The 19,354-nt window shown below is 44.8% G+C and overlaps 1 protein-coding gene across 7 annotated transcripts in view; it reads left to right on the top strand.

Moving 5' to 3' along the window:
- The window catches only part of CAPN15 (calpain 15), a 114,286-nt gene that overhangs the window by 71,530 nt on the left and 23,402 nt on the right, over positions 1 to 19,354 (top strand). For all 7 annotated transcript variants that reach the window (XR_015739529.1, XM_087912450.1, XM_087912455.1 and 4 more), the window contains one exon: positions 14,063 to 15,503. Coding sequence is in view for 6 of the 7 variants with exons in the window: in XM_087912450.1 (XP_087768576.1) it covers positions 14,063 to 15,503 (1,441 nt within the window). In the remaining variant the exon portion in view is untranslated. The remainder of the gene's footprint in view (positions 1 to 14,062; positions 15,504 to 19,354) is intronic.

The raw sequence follows: 19,354 nt of genomic DNA, 5'->3' as shown, positions 1-19,354 counted from the left end.
AATGTTACAAAAGTTTTCTTCCTCTACCATCAAGGACCTGTTTGAGTTTTTTTTTTAACACTGTTCCCAGGGTGCTTGAGAATTTATTTCAAATTTCTTTTGTAATTCCTTTATTGCTGAAGAGTAGCAAATGCCTTTGGTGCAGTTCCCATTTTCTGTTAGCAGAGCTTTTCACAAGGAAAGCCTGCTTGACTGGCTGTGCACCCCATCTGAAAAAGCCTCTCAAATTCCTGGAAGAAGAAGGTTTTTTTAGATCTCTCCCATTGGGACTTAATTGCAGCAAAGGAGGCTATAAACCTCCAGAGAAAAGAATTCTGTAGCAAAAGAAAGCAAAGACCTTTGTGCCACCACTATCCAAGTAAGAGCTGAGCCTACTCCACTTCTGAGAATATCACCGACATTCTCTCCTCCTTTAAAGAGGAAAAAAAATCAAAAACACATTTTCTGTAATTAAACCAGTGAAATCTGGTACAAAAAAAAAAAATCCTGGATGTTTCCTACACGGTAATAATTTCAGTGCTTTGAACTGTCTTTTATTGTAGTGGTTTTTAAAATTTGTTTCTTTTATTGCGTTATGTTCTGATTTCCAGAACCCAGCTCGCGCACAAACCCCATTCTATGTCTTAATAAATAGGGCATCTGTTAATATTTTATAATGGAATAGAAAGACCTAGTAATAGGTAGATAAATGTCCAAAATTCAAAGTTATTTGGGATCGACCATGGCTAGTGTGTACTTCTCTCTTTAAAGTCCCTTCATTTCTATTTTACTGTTGGCGAAAGAGCAAACATTGTGTGAGATCACAAAAGAAAGAGTCTGAATTTTTAGACTTCACAGTTTGTCAAGGATTTTTCACATTGGCAAGCAAGGAGCGTTCTGAAAATAAATGAGGAATAAATGTGTTGCTATGTTTGCCTTGTCAAAGAGAATGTTGTGCAAGTCATATTAATGACATGCATTCAAAATACGCAAACCAGCAATTGCAAATGGCTAGTAATATTTTACGAGGCAGCCTTGGGTGCCAAATGAATGCCAATCTGTTAAATTCCTAGGAACTCCTTTATTTATTTAACACATTTCTATGGACGCCCATCTCACATTAACCTGACTCTGGGTGGGTGAAACAAACAAAGTCACACTTAAAAAAGCGCAACCAATCTTAAAACACACGGAAGGGGAAGCGAAACATGAAAAAAAGCCCTTAATCCCTGGGCATTCAAGTCGAAAAGGTTGAAACTTGGCAAAGATCTACCATGTTTATCTGCTTTGCCTAAATTCTTTGCTGTGGAATTCGAGAACAACCTCTCAACCTGTTTCCTGCTAACAGTGGGCTTTTTGCTTTGTGGAATATTCAGATTGAATGCGTATTCCACTGTTTTGCAGGACCTCGGAGGTCGTCTAGTCCAACCCCCTGCTCATGCAGGAAACCATATACCATTTCAGACAAATGGTTGTCCAATCTCTTCTTTAAAACCTTCCTTCCTTCCTTCCTTCCTTCCTTCCTTCCTTCCTTCCTTCCTTCCTTCCTAAAGCAAGTCCTTCCACTGGTTAATTGTCCTCACCATTAGGAGTTTCTCCTTAATCCCAGGTTGCTTCTCTCCTGGATTAGTTTCCATCCATTGTTTCTTGTCTTGCCTTCCTAGTGCTTTGGAAAACAGGTTGACCCAGAATAATAGAATAACAGAGTAGGAAGGGACCTTGGAGGTCTTCTAGTCCAACCCTCTACTAAGCAAGGGGACCCTATACCAAGTGGCCGTCCAGTCTTTTCTTAAAAACCTCCAGTGTTGGAGCACCCATCACTTCGGAAGGCAAGCTTTTCCACTCGTTAATTGTCCTCACTGTTAGGAAGTTTCTCCTTAGTTTATTTGTATTTTTTATTTATTTATTTTGTGAAGCATGCGTTTGATAGTATATATAAGTATAAACATGATTATTAATACATGAAATAGATACGAATGAAAGGGAACATTAAAACAGGGATGGTAGGCACGTTGGTGTGCTTATGCATGCCCCTTACAGACCTCTTATAGTTTGTGTCCATTGCTTCTTGTCTTGCCTTCTGGTGCTTTGGAATATAAGTTGTCTCCCCTTTCTTGGTGGTGGTGGCCCCTCAAATATTGATTAATATTACACATAACACACCCTACTAGTTTTTATTTTCCCCACCACAGTCTTTTGAAGTGAAGTGGGAAAAAGCGATTGGCCCAAACCTTCCCAGACAGTTACCTGGGGATGGGCTATAGGTCTACCTGGTCCAACTGCAACATAACCACTAAAGACCCCCCAGATCTCATAGTTTCAGAGCTACAATACCGTGACAGACTATGGGGGCAGTTGCAAGCCAGCCCAAAGGACAGCATTGTTTTCGGTGTCATGGTTTTTCAATAACTGACTCATATTTTTCACAGCTGTGCCTTCCGCTTAGCTGTTTGCCAGCATGGCAGCTGTTCAGCAGTCCAGGAAAACTGAATTTAGCCTGCCATGCAAATTGGAAATCCTAATTTTATCGTTTTCCATAGAATTTCAAGAACCATCCTTGCTTTTGATTCATCTGCTGCTTTCTTTGAAGCAATGAGGTAGAACCTCAGATTGAATACCAGCTAAACATCTTTCCCTAGATTATTTTATTTTATTTTTTAGCAGTGGCAGCATTTGAGGAAGGAGAGCAAGGGTTAATAGACCGCAGGCCCTTATCTTGGCACTGGCAAGCTGATTCATTCTCCTTTTTTATTTCTCCCCAGGCTCTCTAGCATGCTGTCCCCGAACATGTGAGTTTGTTTAGCTCTGGTGATTCACCGTGGTTTAGATTTATCTCAGATTTATGTAAAGCAAAGCTGCAGAAACTGGGCAGAAGAAGATTGGAATGCTCTGTGTTTCCGTCACTGTCTCTTCTCCTTCACTAAGAAGTAGTTGTGTGTTGTTGTTGTTGTTTTGGCACTGAGTTACGTTTAGTTCCTCTCCCAGAATTTTTTTTTTGGTGGGGGGGAAAAAAGGATTCTGTACAATTAAAGATTGTATCATTGACATTTACAGTGTGAGGCAAGGAGGCTAGGGAATTTTCAGAAAAGCAGAACTTAATTTATGAAAAGAAGTGGACAAAACAGCTTGGATAAAAGAGGGAAAATTTGGAAGGCCCTCAGATTCTTCAAAATTATTCCACCCTTAGCAGTGCCCAACTAAACTCTCCACTTTGGTGCTGAATATTTTTAGACTCCGGTTTTCTAAATTCCTGCGCAAGAAAGCGTAATAGGGTGGCCACAGGAAGGAAACGTTTAGTGTCTAAAATGAGATAGACGTAGGAAAAGCTCACATTTCATTCAGAAATCCTTGAGCCTCAAAGGGATGTGGTCCAGCTGTGAATTGCGCTCTTTTCAAGTTTCTGCTGCCCTGTTCTTGAAAGGAGGGGTGGTGGAGAGTTTGACGGTGAATTTTAGCAAGGCTGAACTCCGGGAAAGCTGTTGGAATTATCAGTGGGACTCCACGAAGCTTTGGAGATAACGTGGTACGTTCTTGCTCATGTACTGAGTAATCAGTACTGACAATACATTGTCAGCTGAATTGTATTGGGAAACGACTGCTTTGTGTGAATGGTCTATTTTTGTGAACAGTGCCAGTTGGGAATCCAAACAAAAGTGTGAACTGGCCAATGGATGTTCTAATTTGCTGTCAGTTGTAGACAATACTTAGCAATAGCTCTTTGACTTATATACCGCTTCAGAGTGCTTTTACAGCCCTCTCTAAGCGGGTTTACAGAATCAGCCTATCGCCGCCAACTATCTGGGTCCTCCTTTTCCCCTCTTCGGAAGGATAGGAGGCTGAGTCAACCTTGAGCCAGACAGGATCGAACTGCTGGCAGTCGGCAGAATTAGCCTGCCATGCTCCATTCTAACGACTGCACCACCAGGGGCTCTGTTAACTTACCTTGCTTTTAATGGCGTGGGAAAACATGGCCGAGTAATATGGAGTATCGGAATACCTTCCGTAGGGATACATCTCATAGGCCAAGTAGTTGAGAAATAAGGCAGTTGCAAAGAAGCTAGAAGCTACAGGTGATATTTAACATAATTACAGAGTAGGAAGGGACTTTGGAAATATTCTAGTCCAACTGAAGCCAAAAATTCTATACCATTACAGACAAATTACCATTTCAGTCCAGTCTCTTCTTTAAAACCTCCAGGGTTGAAATATCCACAACTTCTGGAAGCAAGAATTACTTAAGCAATTCACCTGAGTCAAAGCCAGCCTGATGCCAACAGACTGTTCCCATCCAGATAGAGAGGCATTCTAGCCGAATTGCAAACATCTGGATTGTCTCCAAAGCAACCAATAATGGTTACGAATAAGACGTTTTAATGATTTCTTTTACGGCTTTAATGCTCTTTACTGTTTTAATGGATTTTGAAGCTTTTTTTTCCCTTCAAATTATGTATATAGTTTTATTAGTTTATAATATAACATGCAAAGTATACAAAAGCAAATATTAAGGAAATTAGGGAAGGAAAAAGGGAACTGAATAGTGGGAGAAAGGAAGGGAAAAAGAAAAAGAATATTGGACTGTAAAGAAATGGATAGATTGACATTGAAATTAAAAGACCAAGGAGACACAAAATATTACTTAACATGGGACAGATTTTATGAGTGGTTAGAGATAAGAGATAGAAATTAGATGAAGAAAGATTATGGCTATGTATAAATTAAACAAAGATGGTTTATAATTATAAGTATGTCAGTATAATTAACAGGATTATAAATAAGCCAACATAAAGATAAGTTTGATTAAAACCATTCCGTTGTACCACTACCACTGTTATTAGCACATACGTTACTATTTTCTTTTTCTCTTACATATGCATTTTTTTAAAAAAAGAAAAAAAAAGACATTGACTTGGACTCCTTTGATGTAGTTGAATAAGGCATTAAGATCTACCCTCAACTTTTTACTTTTTCATACTAATAGAAACTAGCCATTTCTGTAACAGCAAATATATCTAATCGGTAAAATCCAAGGTCAGAGTTTCATCACCTCAAGCAGAAAGTCCAGAAGTGGTTTCCACGTCCGCAGTAAAAGCGTTTGTGATGTTTTCTTTGATCCGAGCAGTAAGTTTGGCCATCTCTGCTTTAACTCCATCAGTTTTTGCAGCCGCTCATCCGTTGTGGAGGCTGAGGTGACCTTCCATTAAATGTTTTGAAAATTTTAATAGCATGTTTTGAATTGTGAGCTGCCCAAAGTCCTTTGCTGAAGTGAGTGGCTATAGAAATCAAGCCAAATCTATCAATCAGTCAATCAAGCAATCAATGGCTTGCATTAAACCAAGGGAACTGGTAAGCTACAACCTGAACTTAGTCAAATGCCTGAGACAGACCGAGCTTTTGGAGAAAGTTTTATTGCAGTGGTTTATCGAAAGGCATTTTACCCATCTTAAATATTTGTGGGTGTTTATCAGAGCTTGCTTCTGTGTCCTCAGCAGTTCATGAAGAAAAATGAAAAACCTGCCAGGTACAGAAAGATTACAGGTGGTCTTCAACTTAGAATGGTTCATTCAGTGGCGGGATTCAATTTTTTTTTACTATCGGTCCTGTGGGCGTGGCTTGGTGGACGTGGCTGAGGAAGGAGACTGCAAAATCCCCATTCCCTCCCCATTCCGGGGGGGAAGGATACTGCAAAATCTCCATTCCCTCCCCACTCCACTAACCTGCTTTCCAGCTCTGTTCTCCTGTACAGGGCAACAAAAGAAGACCCAGCCGATCAGCTGGGACTCCATGGGAGGCAGAGAATAGATGGGTTAGAGGTGGGATTTGCCGGTTCTCTGAACTACTCAAAATTTCCACTACCGGTTCTCCATAACCGGTCAGAACCGGCTGAATACCATCTCTGGGTTCATTTAGTGGCCGTTCAAAAGTTACAACAGCACTGAAAACAGAGACTTACAACTATTTTTTCACCGTTACGAACCTTTGCAGCCGCCCCCATGGTCAAGGGATCAAAATTGAGACATTTGGCAACCGGTTCATATTTATGACCGTGTCCGTGTTCCAGGGAGGTCATGTGATCCCCTTTCGCGTCCTCTCTGACTGGCCAAGTCAAAGTGGGGGGAAAGCCAGATTCATTTAACAGCCGGGTTACTAACTTACCAACTGCAGTGATCCGCTCAACAACGGTGGCAAGAAAGGTCGTGAAAACGGGGCAAAATTCGCATAACCAGCGTCTCACTTGGACGACAGAAATTTGGGGCTCGGTTGTGGTCGTAAGTCAAGGACTTGCCCCTTACACTCTTGTGAAACTGCTTGAGTCAATTGAACACATGATTTGGGGAGGTGTGGATTTTGCAATGACTTCTCTCCAGTTGAGATATCATTGCAGTCTTTTATTGTGTGTGTGTGTGTGTGTGTGTGTGTGTGTGTGTGTGTGTGTATGTATATATTGCTATGTAACTAATGTTTATATTTATTGCCTTCGGTATATAAAAATTCTGTGACATGCACCAGCATTCTAGCTGAAAGGATTATACTGTGTGATGTTAGTGTTGGCAGAGCAAAACTGTGCAGCACTGACACACGCACACACACCATTTTGACTGTTTTATTAAGATATTGCTAGTCCAAGACTACGGCCAAGCTATTTGTATTTGCAGCTTTGATTTTTGGGGAAGTTAGCTTAGCTGGCAGACTCTCGGGTCGCTGGGGAAATAAAAGATGCGGAAGAGAACAACGGTTCTGCCTACTTTGAAAACGGATGGCAGTCTTTCTCTCTTTCCCCATAAATGTGATCCTCGACTTATAACTGCAGAATTTCCATTGCTAAGCGAGGCTGTTGTTAAGTGAATCAGGTCCAGTTTGAGGACATTCTTCGCCTTCTTTCATCCGGCACCTGTTGGGAAGGTAGCAAACGATAATCACATGATTCAATGGAACACGCAAACCATCATAAATTACATGCCGGTTGCCAAGCACCCAAATTTTGACCACGTGATTGTGAGGATGCTGCAAAGTTCCTAAATCTGAGAAAATCTGTCTTATGTCGCTTTTTTTTAATGTCGCTAAATGAATAGTTATAAGCTGAGGACTACCTATACAGTATTTGCTCCATAGTCATGAGTACTACGGCGGTGTTGCAATCACACTGGATATATTTATTTAATTTGTTGGGATGCCTGAACGGCCACGCCTTAAGACAGCAGACAACACGTTTTTAAAAACTTCACGAAAAACCAATCTAGGACTGCAGAATGCACCAAAATTTAAGATAGAACTTAAAAATAGGCTCGCTGCAAAAGCCAGCTATCTTTGTAGAAAATATTTTGTGGTATCTTTGATTTACAGTCTTGACTTCATGATTAATGTTCGTGGGGTGTAAAAAATTGTCAGAGGTTACTATTGTGGGTAACTATGCGAGTAGGGAATTAACAGTGTACTTACCAAGAGGCAGTGTAGCATAACGGTTAAAGTATTTAATTGGATTTACATCAGGAAGACCCAGGTTGACCTTCACTGTTGAATTTCTCTGGATGGCATTAGTCCAGGAGTCTCCAAACTTGGTGACTTTAAGTCCTGTGGACTTCAACTCCCAAAATTCTCCAGCCAGCCATGCTGGGAATTGAAGTCCATAAGTCTTAAAGTTTCCAAGTTTGGAGAATTAAATGAGTCCAATTATTGTCTTTCAACAAATTATATGGATACACACACACACATACACACATATCCGCAAGCCTACACACACACTCTATATCTATAACTGTATCATCTACATATATTTCTATATCTATCTATCTATCTATCTATCTATCTATCTATCTATCTATCTATCTATCATCTATATCTGTCTATATCTATCATCTATCTATTTATCAATCTATATCTCTATCTATCTCTCTATCTATCTCTATTTACTTACCTACCAACCTACCTACCCCAAGCCTACATTATAGATCTATAAAAACTCTTCAGAGGCATTACGGCTACAGCTCTGAGACTTCTGTTGAACACCCTGGTCAATTATTTATTGTGGAAAACTTTTATTTATTGTGGAAAATGTTAGAAAAAGTTACTCTGGTGAGCGCGTAGCTTGGATCTCGTTAAGCTAGAGGTGAGGATCATCCATGGCTTGCTCTCTTGACCACGATACTGCCTCAGCTCTGCAAATATCCACGATCACATTTTGGAGAACCCTGAATAAGCTGTGTAATGAAACAGCTATGATAACCAGGATGTGGGATAAACATCAGAGAAGTTGTGCAACTGGGGAGGGGTTGGCCTGCCTAATTTGGAGCCCTTCACACTGCCAGAACAGCCTCTCTTTGTGGTTTCAAAGTTAACGGTGCAGAATGTTGGGCTTTCATCAGCGGGTTGTTTGATGTCTGTCGTCCCTTGCTAATTATGATTGGCATCATCAAGGCAGGTTGATTTAATAAAGAAAAGCAGAGAAATTGCTGATTACCAGCAGGAGGATCTCAGCAGATGCTGGTTCAGTAGGCCTACGATGTCGCCTTTATCATGGCTAGCTGCCTGCGGACGTCGTGGGGTTCCTTGACCCTTCTGGTGGACGTAGTTTAACTGGGCTCCTGGTAGAAGAAGACCTTCCAGGACTAAGGCAGAGTGGAGTATGGATAGCCAAGAGATTCCCCCTTCCCGTTCCTTCTCTGATGCAGTCAGACAGGTTGAGTGTGGCAGGCATCAAGGTCTTGTAACTAGGCCAGTAGCACCTTGGGGTTTGAAAGCAATTGAGCAAGTGGAAATGAGAAAGGTAGAGAGGAGAGGTAAAAAAACAGCAGAGGGAGGAGACAAGGAAAAAGTTGTTTGGTCCCTAATGGGGAAAGCCACCAGGCTTAGAAACCAGGAGCAGAGGTGGTATTCAGCTGGTTCTGAGTAGTTCGGAGAACCAGCAAATACTACCTCTAACCCAGTGGCGGCTAACCTTTTTGGGCTCCTGTGTCAAAAATTGTGCACGCTTGCGCTCGCGTGCCAGCATCCAGAAGACAATGCGCATCCTCCACACCCCCTACGCATGCGCGTGCAATCCCCCCACTCCGCCCCTGCCACCTTAACTGCACTGCACCTCACAGTTGATTTTTGGCCGGTTTGAGGCCTTTTTTGGCCTCCCAGAGGCTTCAGGAAGGTTTCGACAGGCTTTTCAGGCCGAAAAACTAGGCCCGTTTTGTCGCTTCCAGTATTCCCGGAAAAACAGGAAGTGACGAAACAGGCTTAGTTTTCAGCCTACAGAGGCCTTCCTGAACCCTCTGGGAGGCCAAAAAAGGCCTCAAAGCGGCCAAAAATCAACTTTGAGGCGCGCGCATGCTCAGTGAGGTAAGTTTGCCTGAAGCTCATGTGCTGGCACAAATGGTTCTGCGTGCCACCTGTGGCACACGTGCCATAGGTTCGCCATCACGGCTCTAACCCATCTCTTCTCTGACTCCCCTTGAGTCCCAGCTGATCGGCTGGGTCTTCTTTGGTTGCCCTGCACAGGAGAACGGAGCTGGAAAGCAGGTTAGTTGGGTGGGGAGGGAAGGGGGATTTTGCAGCATCCTTACCCCACCAAGCCAGGCCCACAGAACCGGTAGTAAAAAAAATTTGAATCCCACCACTGACCAAGAGATAGTGAATTCTAGTCCCACCTTACACATGAAAGCCAGCTGGATGATTTTGAGCCAAAAACCGACTGGGTGACTTTGGGCCAGAAGTCATGGGCGCTCTGTCACTGGTGGCTATTTAAGAAGAGACTGGACAGCCATTTGTCTGAAATGGTATAGGGTCTCCAGATTGAGCAAGGGGCTGGACTAGAAGACCTCCAAGGTCCCTTCCAACCATTCAGCAGTCACCTTTGTAATAAAAGCAATTGCACTGTATTACATGCATGGCATATATGCTTATTTACATTTGATTTCTAATTTCCAACTGACCTCACCTATGCCGTAGAGGGACAGCCAAAAGGCAGGATGTGGCCAAAGGGCCATAAAATACACAGGACTGTGTTAGGCAGTTAATTGCAACCCCTCCCTTATTTTCTCAAATTGCTGGGATGGCAGTGATGGTGGAGTTTGCTTTTTTATTTTTTTTGCACATTTTCTTTAAAAAAAAATATTTTTCTCTCTTCTGCAAGCACGCAGAAATAACTGTAGTTTTATAGGTTGCCATCTTTCATTGGGAGCACAAATGGAAATTAGGTGTCATTCCTTGCTTTTATGGAGGCTTAATCTGCTAGGTAATTTTCCCTTTTTTAAAAAAAAAAAATCAATGCATTTGGCGATTGTACACATTTTATAAACACCATTTGGAAATGTCCAAGGAGAATTTATCTGAAAGAGTTAAATCAGCAATTTTCAAAAATGTATTCCATGCAGCATGGTGGTTTGCAAAGGCTCGTGTGTTGGTCTCGCATTCATGAGCCACAACCTGCCTCTGACTTCAGCACCCACTTTCCCACAGGCGCCGACAGGTATGACAGCCCATTTATCACCTTAGCCCTCACCTGCCCACATTCCCCATGAGTCCGACTCTCCAGATCCCTATTCAGAAATAGGGTACTTAGCAGAAGACTTCCAGATAATCGCTCAGCTGGGTTACAGTCTTCATTGCAAGGAAGCATGTCGTCACCTAGGTAGAAATAATTTGCCTTTTGCAAGCTCAATAGAATAGATCATTGGATTGGAACGGATTTGAAGAATGGAATGGAATGGAATGGAATGGAATGGAATAGAATAGAATAGAATAGAATAGAATAGAATAGAATAGAATAGAATAGAGGAATGAAATGGAATAGAATAGCATAGAATAGAATAGGAAAGAATAGAATAGAATAGAATAGAATAGAATAGAATAGAATAGAATAGAATAGAATAGAATAGAATAGAATAGAATAGAATAGAATAGAATAGAATAGAATAGGGGAATGAAGTGGAATAGAATAGCATAGAATAGAAGGTAGAATAGAATAGAATAGAATAGAATAGAATAGAATAGAATAGAATAGAATAGAATAGAATAGAATAGAATAGAATAGGGGAATGAAATGGAATAGAATAGCATAAATAGAATAGGAAAGAATAGAAGATGGAATGGAATAGAATAGAATAGAATAGAATAGAATAGAATAGAATAGAATAGAATAGAATAGAATAGAATAGAAATAGAGCAGAGCAGAGCAGAGCAGAGCAGAGCAGAACAGAATAGCAGTACAATGGAATGGAATGGAACGGAACGGAACGGAACAGACCAGACCAGACCAGACCAGACTATTGGAATGAAGAATAGAGTAGAATAGAATTAGAATTAGAGACTTGGTTGGATCTAGTCCACCACCACCACCACCACCACCCACTCAAGCAGGAGACCCTACACTATTCCAGACAAGCGGCTGTCCAGTCTCTCCTGAAAAAACCTCCAGTGATGGAGCCCCCACAACTTCTGAAGGCAAAGCTGTTCTCCTGATCAATTCTTCTCACTGTCAGGAAATTGGTCCTTAATTTCCGGTTACTTCTCTCCTTGATTAGTTTCCATCGGTTGTTTCTTGTCCTGCCTTCAGGTGCTTTGGAGAACAGCTTGACTCCCTCTTCTTTGGGGCAGCCCCCCAAATATTGGAATGCTGCTCTCCTGTCCCTCCCCGGCCCTTTTCTCTAGACTAGCCATTCCCAAATCCTGCGTCTGTTCTTCATAGGTTTTAGTCTCCAGATTGTTCGTCTTCTCTGCACTTTTTCCAAAGTCTTAAAAAAGTTTTTTTTTTTAAAAAAAACAACCCAAATCATAATATGCTGCTGATTTTTAACTCTAGATGTCTTCCTGTCCCCTGTCCAACTTGTTTATAGCTTCTGGTTGGCCTTTGATGTGCTCAGATAAATGTCTTCTCTAAGCCTCAGAACTGCAGGTTGTCGCCTCACCAGATTTAGCGCTTACGAGCCCCCAAATTTTGAAGATTAGCAATGGTGAACACACCTCGAGAGCTGTTTCTAGCTATGACTATCTGGGTGCTGGGCCAGTGGGACTTGTGCGCTGGCGTGAGCAACCCAGAAAGTCTGAGTAAGAAACCCAAGGCTGAATAATTGAAGCAGGATTTTTCTAGAACATCAGTTAACTCCCGAAGAAGAATAAAAGGACTCTGCTGATTGGAGTTTGCTTAATATCTTTCTGTTTTGGTCTCTGATCAAGCAAATGCCCTTGAAAAACCTCAGAATGGAATATGGAGACTCTTTCCTCTGATGCCAGGGGTGCCAACTGTGGGGTGGTCTTTCATGGGAAAGGCCTAGGTCTGCACCTCTTCCATCCTTCTTTGACATGTCATGTCACGTCACCTGCAGCCTCGGAGTATAAATAGCAGATTCCCCCCCTCCCCTGCAAGAAGCACCCTCTGGCAAAGACGTGGGTTGAGAAGAAGCCAGAGCTGAGTCTGGAATAATCTGCTTTGCATCCCAAAGAGCTGCAGCCTTTCTTTGATCTTTAAATATTATGAATAGCAGTTTCCGAAGTCATCGTTGGTAAGGTTGGCCGATCTGGATGGGAGGTAGACAGCCACCTCGTATGATGACGGGAGGAGGAGCAGATCAGGGGAACATTCTCTGATGGGACCTGCTGGCTAGAGAGGGTGTGAACTTGCTAGCTGGAGACCTTCAGCCTCCTCCTGAAATTGGAGTGGTTTTGAGCCACCATGCCTGGAGAAAAAGATGTTCTTCGTGCAGTCCAGGGGTCTTCAAACTTGACCTCTTTAAGACTTGTGGACTTCAACTCCCAGAATTCCTCCTCCGGTCATGTTAGCTCAGGAATTCTGGGAGTTGAAGTCCACAAGTCTTAAACTTGCCAAGTTTGAAGACCCTTGGGGTAGTCATTCCAGATTGTCCTTTCCTTGCTTCCTTGGAGGAGCTTTTCCCCAGAAAGTCATCTTCTAAGGACTAGAGCCACAAGTCTTATGTGCCGCTGTTCCCAACTACTTCGCACGAAGCTTTCTGGCAATTGTAGCCCAATGGATTTGCAGGAACCCAAGTTAAAGACATCTGGGACAGATAGTGGCTTCAGAGCTGCTTATCACAAATTTCCTTCCTTCCCAAAGTTCCTAGTGAGTTGTAGCCATGACCCTACTGCCCATATCTCAGTTTGGTTCTTTCTTCAAAAAGATAACTGATGTGCTTTTCAAGATTTATATGAAGGCGTGCATGAAGCACTGCAGACATTTGTGTGGTGTTGAATAACTGCTGTGTGGAGGATTGCGTGGGATTATTACTCTAAGAAACTTTTGTAAACAGAAGGACCTTTGATCTGTGGATGTTTCCAGAAATGCCCCCACCATACTTCAGCTTTGCTAGATCTCATCTTATGGGGTCCTTCGTGCTCTCTCAGCTATGTGGTTTACTGGCTGACGTTTCATTACCCAACCAAGTAATGCTATCAGAGCCCTGATGATGTTACCTAGTTGGGTAATGAAACATCTGCAAGAAAACCACCCAGTTCAGAGAACACCAAAGGACCCTTCATATCAATCTTGAGTGGCAAATATTCTCCTTTATAGATCTCGACCTCCAAGTTGGATTGGGGAAACTGGGAAATACTGTGAAGTACCATTTAACTTCACCCAGTGGTGGGATTCAAATTTTTTTACTACCGGTTCTGTGAGTGTGGCTTGGCAGGCATGGCGTGGCATGGCTTGGTGGGCATGGCAGGGGAAGGATACTGCAAAATCTCCATTCCCTCCCCACCCCACTAACCTGCTTTCCAGCTCCGTTCTCCTGTGTAGGGCAACAAAAGAAGACCCAGCCAATCAGCTGGGACTCAAGGGGAGGCGGAGCCTAGATGGGGTTGGTGGGGCCAGTCAGAGGTGGGATTTGCCGGTTCTCCAAACTACTCAAAATCTCCACTACCGCTTCTCCAGAACTGGTCAGAACCGGCTGAAGACCACCTCTGGGTTCACCCCCTCATTGCCAACTGGCTGGAGTTGCTGGGAGTCCAGACTATCTTGAGGGACACTGGTACCCCAGTGTCCGATTTTATCGTGATGATTCTGGTACCTTTCTCCTCCTTCGTGGGAACCTTTTCGCTGTGTCCTCTAACGGCCCTCTCCCTTCTTCTTCTTCTTCTTCTCTTCCAGCCACACCCACTCTTCTGGTTCTATGGCCACTGTGCGGGAATGGTCCTGCACCCGCTGTACTTTCCTGAACCCCGTGGGACAGCGCCAATGCTCCATCTGCGAGGCCCCCCGCCAGAAGCCCGACCTCAATCAAATCTTGCGCCTGAGCGTGGAAGAGCAGAAGTGGGCCTGCGCACGATGCACCTTCCGGAATTTTGTGGGCAAAGAGGCCTGCGAGGTGTGCGGCTTCACTCCAGAACCCGGGCCAGGAGGCTCCCCTCTGCCAATCCTCAACGGGGTCCTGCCGAAATCCACCGTCCTAGTGGAACCCAAAGCCGGTGGCAAGGAGGAGGTGCCCCAGATAGAGAGCCCCGTTGAGGACTTGGAGGGGAAGAGCCCCCAAGAGGCAGAGCTGGAGGAGGGCTGGGCCTGCCAACGTTGCACCCTCCACAACACTCCCGTCGCGAATTCCTGCTCGGCCTGCGGAGGCCCCCGCAAGCTCTCCCTGCCCAAGATCCCTCCAGAGGCCCTGGTGGTCCCGGAAATCATCACGCCCGCCGGTTTCCAGATCGCTTCCGCCACCGAGACCCCTGAGGGCCACCCGGCCGCCAATCAAGGCCCTGCCCTTGTGGAGGAAGAGAGCCAGAAGATGGCAGCCTTCAGCCTTTTCTCCCCAGGTCTCCAGAACAACCCTGTTCCTCGTAGCCGCCGAGAGGTGCCCCCGCAACTCCAGCCGCCGGCTGTGGAAGCTTCCCAACCGGCTTCTCCGCCAACCCCTGTGCAGAAGGCCATTCGCTTCCAGGAGATGATGGCAACCAAGCGGCTGAGCATGCTGGAGGAAGAAATGGACGTCAGCGTGACCCCCTGGCAATGCAGCACCTGCTCGCTGGTCAACACCTCGGGGAGTGAGGCCTGCGAGGCCTGCAGCACCCAGAAGGGCAGCGACACCATTGACGTGACGGGGGACTCCGTTCGTTTTACACCCTGCGGGCCCTCCAGCCCCGACTTCACCACCTGGTCCTGTTCCAAGTGCACCTTGAAGAACCCCACCGCTTCCCAGAAGTGCAAAGCCTGCGGCTCCTCCAAACTGCACGGCTTCCAGGAACACAGCTTGCAGCCGGACCCGGCTCCCAAGTGCCCCGAATGTGGCTCTGACAAAGGCAGGTGTGCGGCTTGTGGCACCCGAGTTCCTTCCGCCCGCAAAGTTGCCCGTCTCTTCCCCATGCAGACCCCCGTCACCCCTGACCGAGCCAGCCAGTGGGCGTGCCCCGCTTGCACCCTCCTCAACGAGCTGAAGGCCAAGCACTGCCTCGCCTGCCACACTCCTCAAGTCTACATGGCCCAGCGCAAGAGCATCAAGCCGTTACGGCGGCACGAGAGCATGCACGTGGAGAAGCGACGGCAGACAGATGAAGGGGAGGCCAAAGCCCTCTGGGAGAACATCGTCTCCTTCTGTCAAGAGGTGAGTGGCCACCTACACCTCTTGTTTGTAGCATAGATCGGTATTGCTCTTACACACCCAACTCTGGCTTGGTTACCTGTCCTGACCTTCCTGGGATCCAAGAAGACTGTCAGGATTCCGGCAGTCACCCCCATTTAAATCATGACTCTCGAGCCAAACTTCCAAAACTTCGAAAGGATTTATTGGGAGTTAACATGCCGGCACTGCCTGGGTGTAGCTGACTCTGAGACAAAGCATTAATTGTCACCCTTGACCCTGGTTTCCCCCCACCCCCTGGGTTTATCGTAATTCATATTCCCCAATGGGACACCTCCATAGCCCAGAGTCATCAATCATGCTCTCCAGTTAGAATTGTGCCCAGCAGAGAATTCAGTCGCCTCGTTACTATCTTTGAAAATATTAATGGAATGCACTTTTGGTTTGCAAGCTGCTGTACTGCAGCCCCCTCACTTTCTGTTGGCAACTGTAAAAAGACCACAGAGATATTTTATGAGTTGACATTGACCACAGAGCATTTCTCCTGAGTAGTTTCCTTTAAAGGGCTCCGACAGCTCTGTGGTTAAAGACTCTGAGCTTGTCAGCTTGTAAGCTGACAGCCTGGGCTCGAGACCCGAGTGCCACGCAACAGGGAGAGCTCCCGTTCCTTACTCTAGCTCCTGTCCACTGAGCAGTTTGAAAGCAGGCAAATGCAAGTAGATAAATAGGTACCACTTTCAGTGGGAAGGTAGCTGCGTTCGTGTGCCCTTTTGGCATAGAGCCATGCGGGCCACATTACCACGGAAATGGTCTTCAGGGAACGCTGGCTCCTTTGACCAAGGAGCAGAGGTGAGCATCACTTAACAACAACCCTGTTACTAACTGAAGAACTGCAGTGATTCACTGAACAACTGTGGCAAGGAAAGTCGTAAAACGGGGCAAAACCCAGAAAGAAACGTCTCTTTTAGTAACAAAAATTGGGGGCACACAATTGTGGTCGTAAGTCTAGGCTTGTTCCCAACATGGCCCCATCACATGGACACCCCTCCTGCAGGCCCCCCCCCAAAAAAGTATCAGTCCAAACACCTGGCTGAAAAAACGACTCCCACAATCTTTGGTTTGAGACCCAGGGTGCATTGGGGGCCTGTAAATAAAAGGACCCCAAGCTCCCTCGGATAGACGTTTCATATCTCTGTCCCCCTCTCTGCTAGACGCAGCTTTTTTCAGCGTTTGCCTGCCTGCCTGCCAGCCTCTGACTGTTTTGGGAGAAGCCAGATCCCAGACTTATTAATAACTAACCGTACAGACGCTTTAATGATCAAGGGCTGTTTTATTTCTCCAGTTGCCTCTGGCATATGAAGCCACATCAAGCAACGTCTCTGGGAGAGAGAGAGAGAGAGAGAAAATACCCTCTGTCCAGCTTCAGAAAGATCTGTGCTCGCAAAGAGCGGGGTGACCCTCACACGGGGTGTTTTCTTTGCTAGCTGAATGACGGAGTTGGCATTTTGGAGTTGATTCTTTGTGTTCCTTTGCCTTTGCGGTGCAATGCAGCACAGGGAGAGGGCCGTTAAAGCAGGCGTTCGTAGAGTTATAGAGCCATGCGGCTGGAAGGGACCTTTGAAGGCCTCCTAATAATCCACGGGTCTCCAACTTTGGCAGCTTGAAGACTTGTGGACTTGTGTTGGAAGAAATACCCATCGGGTTCACTTCTGGCCCAAGCCCTAATAGCAATAGCACTTTGACTTATATACCGCTTTATAGGGCTTTCCAGCCCTCTCTAAGCGGTTTACAGAGTCAGCCTATCTTCCGCCAACAATCTGGGTCCTCATTTGACCCACCTTCGAAGGAGGGAAAGCTGAGTCAAAACCTTCAGCCTGGTGAGAATTGAACTGCAGGCAGTGGGCAGAATTAGCCTGCAATACTGCATTTTAACCACTGCGCCACCAGGAAGGAGAATGAGAAAGGGAAGGAAGGAAGGAAGGAAGGAAGGAAGGAAGGAAGGAAGGAAGGAAGGAAGGAGAAAAGGAAGAGCACTAGCAATAGCACTTAGACTTCTGTACTGCTTCCCAGTGCTTTTACAGCCCTCTCTAAGCGGTTTACAGAATCAGCCTCTTTCCCCCAACAATCTGGGTCCTTGTTTTACCGACCTCGGAAGGACGGAAGGCTGAGTCAACCTTGAGCCTGGTGAGAATCGAACTGCTGGCAGTGAGCAGACTTAGTCTGCAATGCTGCATTCTAACCACTGCGCACCATGGAAGGAAGGAAGGAAAATAGCAATAGCCCTTAGACTTATATACCACTTTATAGTGCTTTACAGCCCTCTTTAAACAGTTTACAGAGTCAGCCTCTTGCCCCCAACAATTTGAGTCCTCATTTTATCCACCTTGGAAAGATGGAAGGCTGAGTCAACCTTGAGCCTGGTGGGATTTGAACTGCCAAACAGTTGGCAGCTGGCTGCAGAAGTAGCTTGCAGTGCTGCCCTCTAACCACTACACCACAGAAGCTCCTTTAATAATAATATAATTTGATATATAATATAATAATTTAATAATGGCACACAGGTGAGGGAGGGGGCGGAGTTCCTTCCTCTCTGAGTTCCTACTTCTCTTTTAGGGGAAATATTCTGCCTTTTAAATATATCCTAAAATATTTCATTTCTCTAGGAGTGGGGTGGTGGGTTTTAACTTCCAATAAGCTTAGCCAGTGTCCTGCACAGTGGATGAGAGGAGAGGGAACAGGTTGTTGTACGCCTTAAGTCTTTCATGTACTTGAAAAATGTCATCATATACCCTTCGCTGATCTTTTTCTCAAGACTAAACATGCTCAGATTGCTTTGGGTTTCTCGTTCAGAGATCTGATTTCCAAGCCCTGATCATCCAAGGTGACTTTCTCCGCATCTCTTCCAGTAAGAATAGCACCCAGAAACGGGGTCAAAACTATCATTAGTAATTTAAAAGATGGCTCAGGGTTTTTTTTAAAAAAAAAATAATAATTTAATTGAACAACTTTAATGTACAGCAACTCTCATTAAAAAAGAGCTCTCTCAGCTGTTTACAATGAACATATGACTGTGGTTTAAAAACAGTAGGTTAAAACAATAATCAGTGAATAATTAAAGCAAACGGTGAATGAAAACATATGTTTCGTGCAAACACGCAAAATAAAACAGTGAGATAAATATCAGAACAGGACCAAAAAGAAAGAAAAAATAGGAGTTTGGGTGGGCGGGGGTGGAAACAACAGTAGCACTGACACATTTATTGCGAGGCCTAAGCGAATAAAAAAAGTCAATTGTGTTTCAGTTATAAAGCTCATATTGTGATGTCCCCCAAAAGCACCCCAGAACATTTGATATAAAAGGGCAGTAAAATTAATATCCAGGAAAATAGCAGCCGAGAGAGCAAACAGGCCTCGGGAACAGATCAAAAAGCCTCTGCAAAACAATAATTGATGACCATACATATTTTTACAAATACAGCAGACTTTATTTCTCATTCCCCTTCTCATTCCGTACAGCAGTTCTTCCATATACAGGTCAGAGGTGGGATTCAGCCGGTTCTGACCGGTTCCATAGAACCAGTAGCGGAAATTTTGAGTCGTTCAGAGAACCGGCAAATAGCACTTCTGACTGGCCCCACCCCCATCTCTTCTCCGCCCCCTGAGTCCCAGCTGATTGGCTGGGTCTTTTTGGTTGCCCCGCACAGGACAACAGAGCTGGAAAGCAGGTTAGAGGGGTGGAGAGGGAAGGGGGATTTGTAGTAACTTTCCCCTGCCACGCCCACCAAGCCATGCCCACCAAGCCACTCCCATCAAGTTACACCACGCCCACCAAGCCATGCCCACACAACCGGTAGTAAAAAAAAAAAAAAAAGAAT

The sequence above is a fragment of the Pseudonaja textilis genome, chromosome 14 (genome assembly GCF_049901715.1).
Source record: "Pseudonaja textilis isolate UNSWEBS1 chromosome 14, rPseTex1.2, whole genome shotgun sequence".
Taxonomy (NCBI): Eukaryota; Metazoa; Chordata; class Lepidosauria; order Squamata; family Elapidae; genus Pseudonaja; species Pseudonaja textilis.
The sequence above is the reverse complement of the archived record's forward strand: the minus strand, read 5'-3'. Positions and strand labels throughout refer to the sequence as shown.